Source organism: Sparus aurata, chromosome 4, assembly GCF_900880675.1.
Source record: "Sparus aurata chromosome 4, fSpaAur1.1, whole genome shotgun sequence".
In the NCBI taxonomy this organism is placed as follows: Eukaryota; Metazoa; Chordata; class Actinopteri; order Spariformes; family Sparidae; genus Sparus; species Sparus aurata.
Genome location: NC_044190.1, coordinates 41,210,694 through 41,220,550, shown reverse-complemented (window position 1 = coordinate 41,220,550; position 9,857 = coordinate 41,210,694). Strand labels below are relative to the sequence as shown.

Below are 9,857 nucleotides of genomic sequence, written 5' to 3'. Positions count from 1 at the left end.
CACACACACACACACACAGAGTGAATGCGGGTGTAGAACAGCAGTCTGAAGAGCTGCAGGTGTTTCTGACTGTTTGTACCTGTTGGTGACAATGATGTTGGTCTTTCTGTGTCCAGGATACTGAACATGATCTCTGAACACTTCACCTTCCAGCTGTTTGATCTCTGAACGCTGCACACACAAACACAAACAACATCCTACCTGATCATCCGCTGTTCGTCTTATCAATTCAAACATTGCACTATGATCAACTCTGACAGGTTGTGTTGGAGTGGGCTTTAAACAGACTGAGAGGGGACGTCAACAGGTCAATACACAGGAAACACAAGCATTTTACTGGACTATAATCAATATGACCATACCATCATGTCCGTCTCTTCTTCGTATCTCACATTCACTTCTTCTTCTTCTTCTGTCTCAATTCCCTGTCATGTCTCCCTCCTCACCACTCTGCTGCAGTTTTTACTAAAAACTTTAATACAACAGACATTTCTCTTTCCTTTGCACTTCCTAAGTCAATCAAATCGATCTGGCTTCATATTATCAGCTGTTTTTCAGCAAAAATTTTCACAGACCCTGATAAATTAGTCAACATCAGGACAAGAACTGTTCATACCTGCTTACTTTTAATCTATTCACTTTTATGTTTAATTAAACTAATTTATCATTTGACACATTGCAGTCATACAGCTGTGGATCAGGAGGTGTGTGTGTGTGTGTGTGTGTGTGTGTGTGTGTGCAGGTGTGTAAACTGTTGTCTGTTAAGATGGAGACGCACTGAATCTTTGCAGTCCATTTAACAAACTGACCCCTCACATTCACAACACTGTGACCCCAACTGGTCTTCCTCAACACAAGCTACTGACCTCAACTTCCTCCCTGTCTGTCTGTCTGTCTGTCTCTCTGTCTGTCTGTCTGTCTGTCTCTCTGTCTGTCTTAATTAATATTATTTGCCGCATGCACTGATCAGACAGACTCCATCATCATTATTGCTCCCGTTTTTATATGTGAATGTAAAAATTGTTTGTAGACCTGAGAAATGAAAGTGTGAGTTGAGTTTTATTAAAGTTCAGACATCTCACACACACTGCTCAGCTGACACACACACACAAGCAGATGAGAGGTCAGAGGTCGTGCTGAGATACTGATGTACAATATCAGGCCAGACAGAATTATACAAAGAACATAACAAAGACAGAAATGTTAAATATCCTATATTAATAAACAAGTTCAGAATGAATTGATGCTTAAACCTTTACAAAAATATTGCTACGATCGACGGGGCATAGCACAGCTTTATAGCAAAATAATTTCCGCTGCCGGTTTTTGGATAATTAAATTATAAATGGTTGTGAAGCAAAAATATTATACAAACTATTATTTATAAATGGTTTCAAGCTGAAGATAAACAAACTACTTTAGTATTTAAGAAATTAAAAGCAGAAATGTTGTCAAACTGTTTGAGGTATGAGAGAGAGAGAGAGAGAGAGTTTGGGCATGCATACAAACCTGAATTATCTCAGCACAATATAGATTAAGGTTAGGTTATATAACAATATTTATAGATAAGAGTATAACTGACAATTAGTACAGATCATGGTGGAAATGGAATTAATTACAGGAGAGAATGAATCATTTAACTTGTCTGAGACAGAATGAATATAGTTTATAGTCTTTAAAAGCACTTGGAGGGTAAAGTTGATCCATCCAACCCCTTTTTATTCCTCATCAGGCTGCATGTGAAACAAACACAAGAAGAAGAAGAAGAAGAAGAAGAAGCCAAACAGAAGTGGTTAGAAGCAGAAATAAGAAGAATCCACAAAGATATTTATTCTGCTGTAAAAGGGAAACTCCAGAGACAGGTCCACTTACCTTTACCCAACGATACTTCAGCATCTTATCTATCTATCTATCGTATACAGACTGTTGCATTATGGGTACTGTGCCCCGACTACATAAGCCAGACTTTTGGGCTGTATGTGTTTTACCCTGACTGCTGCAGCTGATCAATAAATCAGCAAAACATAAAATGTTGCTGGCTCATCATGACATTGGAAAAAAAAATTATTTGAACACTTTCATTTAGATGAGACTCAAATCTGAGCTTCTGCTTGATTACTTTTACGATTGTTTATATCCTTCATTGAAACTTTCAGAACATCCAACTTCAAACAAACAGCAGAACACTGATGATGTTGGAACCACGAGTTGTATATTTGTATATTACATAACAATTATTTATAACAGTTTATGTGTGTGAGCATGGCCTATAACTTTAGTTATTCATTGTGGGAAGACTGGGGAGTGTTAGCGGGAGGGTTAGACTTCTGATGCATCTCTCCTCGAGCTGATGCTGTTTAAGTGAAACAAGTGATATTAGGTTGATTAGAAACAGAGGAAAAGAAAGTGATCAAACCTGGAAAAGGTCGAAACCCTGTGACTCTGTCAGGTCATACGGGCGAATGATCCCGTCCTCCCTGATCAGACGCACCGGCCGCAGTTTGGTGACTTCCTCTGTTGACTCCGCGGCTCTGACATCACAGATAAGCACACACACACACACACACACACACACACACACACACACATAAAGTAAATATTAAAGGCCAAATTAATTTTATAAAATCTAATCTCATTGAGCTGTTATTGTTTTTCCCTGTTGAAGCTCATTAACGTCACATGATGTGAATAAAGTTGAAGTGAAACACGAACGAGTATCAGAAAAGTTTGTCTGAGTGAAATAGTTGAGTTTTAAAGAATCTCTTCAGGTTGCAGCTGGTGACTTGATTTACTTCATGTCATTTAATAAAAGCTGAAGCAGGTTTCTGTTGAGTGCACATGATGCTGTTAGATGTGTCTGTTAGGTGGTATATCTCACCTTTCATGACCTCTACAGTGACAGCATGAAATAGTAACATTTAAAAGGTTATCATGAACTGACTGATGTGTCACATGACAGAGGAAGAGGAGGATGAACATCACTGAGGCAGCTAGGAAATGTTTCAGGATCAGAAGCAGGTTGTCAAGTCGATGACAGATTTACTAAAATATAGACGTTGGAAATGTGTTTTCTGTTTGATTCAGCAAAGAAATAATCCAGGAGATAAAATCTGAGTGCTTATTAGTATGTATTCACATTTCCACATATGTTTAGTATGTATTTACTAATATTTACATATACATGTACTTTCTGATTGCTGTATTTCTAAGTATTTGTGATCGTCTATATGTATTTGATAAGTATACATTGTGGTCCAAAAGTCTGAGACTACATTGAAAAACAGCTAATATGGTCATGTAAACCTGGAAATAATCATAAAGTTTGAGGACTTAAAGTAGAAGAAAGTGTCAGAATTCAAACTGTTATTCAACTTTAAGAGAGTCTTTCTCGGGCGCGCAGGTAATCAAGTGGTTAGAGCGCATGCCACAAACGCAGTGGACCCTGGTTCGAATCCGGAAGAAGCTTGATCAGTTGTATCCGAAGTGAGCACACCCTCAGCAGATCAATACATCATGCTCAGCCCACTGAGAGGTAAGTTGAAACGCTTGAGGTGGGCAAAGAAATACCATACATTTTAAGTGGATGATTAAAGTACTCTATTTACTGAAGAATCCCATAGATGGATCAATGTCTTTGTAAGGAGCAGAATGATGCCACAGTGAATCATGGTGGAGGGAAATATTTTCAGACTCCACCCTAACCGAGAAGCACAACTCCCTTCTCCCTTCTCACTGTCACATCATGATCATTCTGGAGGTCATGAAGGAGGACAAACCAAATCCTAAGATATTCTGACATTCAGGGAACCTTTTCACTCAAACTGTCAAACTGATGGTACCATTTGTAATAAAAAAGATATTTATACAAACAAATGAAAACATTAGTATTTTGACTGCTGGTCTCAGACTTTTTGACCCCACTGTACTTGTGTGCATTTTACAGCATTTAGCAGTTAATAGTATTTATATACAGTTATACATATTTACAGATATTCAAAATATATCCAAGGTTGTCTCTCTCATCAAGCAGATCTCTGTAGGCATTCCACACAAACAAAGAAACACCACAGCTGTTAGTGTTCCTCCAAATCATCACACTTGCTAGAATCTGACCAAACTAGCAGAACGATGTGCTCATTCAGTCAGCCAGTCCCCGAGGAGAGCTGCAATTCCGCAGGGGGGTTATGGGTAACACATTTCCTAAATATCTACACCATATACTGTGAACAAGGGCAGCTGTGGCTGAGGGGTAGAACCAGCGTCTTGTTATCTGAAGGTTGCAAGCTACAGAACCCCAAACTGCTCCTGATGTGCTGGTCGGCACCTTGCTTGGCAGTCACTGCAATCAGTGTGTGAATGTATGTATCAATTACTGTAAGTCGATTTGGGTAAAAGCGCCTGATAAATGCACTAAAATGTAAAAATGTGAACCTGCCCTTCAAGTGAGCTGATTGACTGATTTGACACAAAAGGGTTGATGTTGTACATCGAAATCTAACTGAACACACAGATGGATTTTTGGTGACGTGCAGCATAAGACAGCTCAGCAGGAAGTAATATGGAGCCGTTGATTGTCTGTTATATTTTCTGTCTGTCGAACCTCAATGAGACCAAACTCAGTGTGCGGTAAGAAAGCCCAGACCTGAACGATCTGACCCGACCTGCAGTCGAGAGGACGATGCTGTGGACAACAAGTGAAGCAGGTCACCTGTGGCATGTCCGTCCCTGGTTGAGGTAAAGCTGCAGCTGTTTCTTTATATTCAGCCTGTTAGTATCAGGTGTGACAAGGGTAAGAACACGCTTCCCAACTGTTTCAGTGCAGACAAGGGTCTCATATCAAGAGTGAAATCATTATGAAGACATTTTTAAAAAACTAAACTAGTACCTGATTGGTTGTTTTAAAATGGCACTCAGGAAGTAAAGTACAGGTTTTGTGTGACAGTCATGTCAGAAAAGATCCTGATGGGACAGGTGACTCTCCTCAGGGACGTGGCCTCTCGACTCACAATGCTGCAGCAAACTGCGGGGGTGGGCTTACAGAGAGGCGGGGCTACTAGCAGTGTTAAATTGATGGACGATGTGAGCATGACTCATCAGTTCAGAGGACGATGGATGAAGTTATTTGTGACACGATGCAGCAACTTACCGTACATCGGCTGCAAGACGACAACGACATGCAAGAAAGCACGAGAGCTGCACACTGAAGCTCAGCTCATTCATCTTACACATCTTCATATTCTTAACATATTGATCTGATTGGGACAAATTTATCTTGGGTCAAAATGAAAGAGGAGCTGACTGAACCTCTGTGCTACACTAAGAGATGACTGATGACAGACTTTAGAGTAATGGGGGAGCTCAGCTTTAGTGTGGTTAATATGAAATACTCACACATGAAAACAACAAGAAAAAGAAAGAACCACACTCCAGGAAACAACAACACGAGACAGAAAAAAAACAGAAAATGTGAAAATTAGTGAGCAGACAAGAAGAACAGAGGAGAACACGTGAAGCACACAGACAACACAGGAAGTTCTTCACTACGAGTAAACGAACTCACAGAGAAACTATTCTGCAGCTTAAAGTGAAAGATAAGAGAAAGGGAAGGTTACCTCTGGATGCCCTGGAAGGTGCTGCTGGCCATGTCCACGATGCCACCTGTCGGTCGAGCGACCACGCCCACCAAGCCTTTACCAATGCCCTTAAAGAAACCTGCTGCTCCTTCCTTCTTCGCCCCTGCAGAGACATCATTCAAACCACCATCAGATTTGTTCTACTGTGGTTTAATAGTGGTTTTACTATGTTTCTACTGCAAGACTGAACCTCTGAAAACACAGATAGTGTCCCATGGTGGGCCCAGCACGTGTCATTGTGACTTTCTGACCAATGCAGTTGTCATTTTCATGCCAAGCACTCATGGGGCTCTATCTTAACGATCTGAAATGCAAGTATCAAACGCAAAACGCAAGTAGCTTTGTGGGCGGATCTCAGGCGCTGTTGCTATTATGCTGGCAGGATAAATGACTCTTGCGCCCAACGCAAATCTAAAATGGGTTGGTCTGAAGTAGCTACATTACTCACAGGTGTGGTTTGGGCATAACGTGCAATTAACCAATCAGAGCGTCATCACACATTCCCTTTAAAAGCAGGCGCGCTTGTTCCATGGCGGATTGCTATTATAATGGCGGATTTGCCAGGCGCACGCCAGATGCAGTTCACAGCCGAGGAGACCGACGTTCTCGTCAGGGCCGTAAAAGACCAAGGAGTGGCCTTGTATGGGGATGGGAGAAACCCATCCAAATTAGCTCTGGTTAAACAGGTGTGGGAGGAAATTGCCACAATTGATTCTACGGCTGGCATCCCCAGGACATCACACCGGGCCTCGAGCCGAGCAGTGCGCAAGGGCCAGCTGAGGAGGGAGCAGCGCAAACACCAAGGTGCAGAGGATCCAGACCCACTACACGCCGTGGCAGCATTGTCAGACCGGGCCACTGTCCGGGATGCGGCAAGGTATTAATGCCCGTCTTGACCGGGTGGCGATGTTGCCTCTCAGGCGCATCGCCTCAAGTCTCCAAACGCACCACCTGCTCCTGTTGTGCCCCTTCCTCCTCCTCCCCCAACTCCATCTCTGTCCACCCGCTCTACTAGGAGCACATCGCGCATTGCCACTCCCGGACCCTCACGGCTACGGCGGGCGTGTCGCATATCAGAGGGAAAAAGAAATATTTCTTCTGTTTAAATCTTTTCAACTTTCTTTTGTATGGTTTGCAAAAATGGGAACTGCTTCCTTGTAAAAAACACTGAAAGGTAAAATAATTAAGGATTACAATGTAAAATAACTGAAATGTGAAATGATTAAGAAGTAAGAGTAAATTAATTTAGTAAATTTTGTAAATTTTTGTTATGTTTCTTTTGTTGTTGTTTTTTCTTCCTCTTCGTATTACTGATACTTTGGGTTATTTCATGGATGACACAGGATAGGCAAAAATAAGCCTTGGCTTCAGCCTATTCCTTTTTCGGTTACAGAGTTTGTTTAAATTTTTTTTTTGTGAGAAAATGTTGAGTGGAAGTCTGTATGATAATATTTGCCAGTTGATTGCACATGATTTAAGTATTTTATATTGTAACCAAAATAAAACTATTCATTCATATTCATTCATAGATGAGAGAAGCAAAGTGTATGCACGTTGAGCACACGCTACATTATGGCCAAGCATGCGCCCTTAAAATAGCATCTGAATAAGCGCCACTGACTTTAGACTAGGTTTTTCCTGGTCTGTTGCGGAATTGTTTTCTGAAACAGCAAAATGGCACCAGTGAACGTTTGCGCCGGAACACGCCTCCTCTTTTCGCTGAACCGCCCCAGGAGCGCAAATTCATTCCCTAATTAAAGGACGTGCGTCTGTGGAGGGAAAATTCCAATGTGCGTCGAATGCAAAATAGGAATTGCACAAGCGCCAGTGTACAAAGTCAATTGCGCTTAGTGCAAGATAGAGCCCATGATGTGCAAAAAGCAAATGTACCTGCGCCCACGTGTCCCCCAGGGCATAGTCTGTTATTGAGGTTTGGTCAAGCGCACTGATGGCGCATTGCAATTGAAAGTGATCACGCCACAGATTAGCAAAAAAAACCTGGTGCCTTCAGTGAATGGCACAGTATTTTTCCTGATATTTAAAGGAGGCATTATTCAGGTGGGTTCGCCATACACATACACTCTAATTTAATGATCAGAGAGGTTTCAGCAAATATCAAGAACCTTTTAAGCATCCATCCATCCATCCATTATCGTCCGCTTATCCGGAGCCGGGTCGCGGGGGCAGCTGCCTGAGCAGGGACACCCAGACTTCCCTCTCCCCGGATACTGCCTCCAGCTCTTCCAGGAGGATCCCAAGGCGTTCCCAGGCCAGCTGAGTGACATAGTCACACCAGCGTGTCCTGGGTCTTCCCCGGGGTCTCCTCCCGGCGGGACATGCCAGGAACACCTCCCAAGGGAGGCGTCCCGGGGATATCCGAAACAGATGCCCGAGCCACCTCAGCTGGCTCCTCTCGATGTGGAGGAGCAGCGACTCTACTCCGAGCTCCTCCCGGGTGACAGAGCTCTTCACCCTATCTCTAAGGGAGCGCCCTGCCACCCTGCGGAGGAAACTCATTTCGGCCGCTTGTATCCGGGTTCTTATTCTTTCGGTCATGACCCAAAGTTCATGGCCATAGGTGAGGGTCGGAACGTAGATTGACTGGTAAATCTCTTTACCACGACAGACCGATACAACGACCGCATTACTGCGGCCGCTGCACCGATCCGCCTGTCAATCTCACGCTCCATCCTTCCCTCACTCGTGAACAAGACCCCAAGATACTTAAACTCCTCCACTTGAGGCAGGAACTCTCCTCCCACCTGGAGGGAGCAGGCCACCTTTTTCCGGTCGAGTACCATGGCCTCGGATTTGGAGGTGCTGATTCTCATCCCAGCCGCTTCACACTCGGCTGCAAACCGCCCCAGGACACAGGGCTTTCCACTAAGACACAGACTAGCCAGCCATAATACATAAGTAGCCAGCCGGGGGGGGGGGGAGTACGATCTTATACACTGGTCTAATGTTACATTATTAATATTATTATTACATTATTATTATTATTATTAGCCTAAGTGAGGGAGCCTATATTAATTTCTCAGACATTTGCTCTATTATTATTATTATTATTATTATTATTATTATCAGCATCAATATCTACTCTATATATTATATTATTATTATTACAAAATATCGCATCTTCTTTTATTCATTAGTGTAACTAAGTATGCCAGACGCTAATGCACCAATAAAAACTGTGATTTGCGCACTGAAAATAAATAATAGGCTATACAAGCTCACATAATATTGCATCATGAGGCGTTCCGGGCTTGTAAATATCTTATTGTCGGTGCATGACACCTTCACAGTCTGCAGTGGTGGCTACACAATTAAACACTCAGTGAACGTTTCTCCCTTAGCAACTAATGAAAATACACTCTTAGAGTCCGTTTGGTTTCATTTGTACAACCGACAGTGTTTTTTGATGCCAGCACGTGTCGCAGGTATTGCTAAATGGACGCTGGAAGAGAAGAGTGGATTACCGGTGACAAAATAAGCGTATTATGGTGAGCCCTGCTTCTCGCCTACAACGGCCGACACACTGACTCCGCTGAGTGCGCGCGCACACACACACCGCGTGTCGGGGCCGCGGATGAGTTTCTCTCCCTTGTGATCAATGAAGTCGGCGATGATCGGAGTAATTTGTGATTATTATCAGTACAAGCACAGCGAATCACAATTTTAATGAGTGCGGTTCAGTTTGACATTATTGTCAGTCTGTTAGAAAAACATTTAACTTTATTAAAATCGAAAAATAATAGTCATTAAAGTAGCCGGCTGGAGTTAACTGTGTAGTCGGCTATATGACCGGCAGCCGGCGCTTGTGGAAAGCACTGGGACATGCTGGAGGTCCTGGCTCGAAGGAGCCAACAAGACCACATCATCCGCGAAAAGCAGAGATGAGATCCAGTGGCTCCCAAACCAGATCCCCTCCGGCCCGTGGCTGCGCCTAGAAATTCTGTCCATAAAAATAATGAACAGAACCGGTGACAAAGGGCAGCCCTGCCGGAGTCCAACATGCACTGGGAACAGGTGTGACTTACTGCCAGCAATGCGAACCAAGCTCCTGCTCCGGTCGTACAGGGACCGTACAGCCCTTAACAGAGGGCCTCCGACCCCGTACTCCCGGAGCACCTCCCACAGAATGCCACGAGGGACACGGTCGAATGCCTTCTCCAAGTCCACAAAACACATGTGGACTGGTTGGGCAAACTCCCATGAACC

The 9,857-nt window shown here is 43.3% G+C and overlaps 1 protein-coding gene across 1 annotated transcript in view; it reads right to left on the bottom strand.

Moving 5' to 3' along the window:
- Positions 1-9,857, bottom strand: part of vps13c (vacuolar protein sorting 13 homolog C) — an 88,749-nt gene that overhangs the window by 8,085 nt on the left and 70,807 nt on the right. The window contains exons 80-82 of the mRNA XM_030413265.1: positions 5,613-5,736; positions 2,417-2,531; positions 80-171 (exon numbers count right to left, since the gene is read on the bottom strand). Coding sequence (XP_030269125.1) covers positions 80-171; positions 2,417-2,531; positions 5,613-5,736 — 331 coding nt within the window. The remainder of the gene's footprint in view (positions 1-79; positions 172-2,416; positions 2,532-5,612; positions 5,737-9,857) is intronic.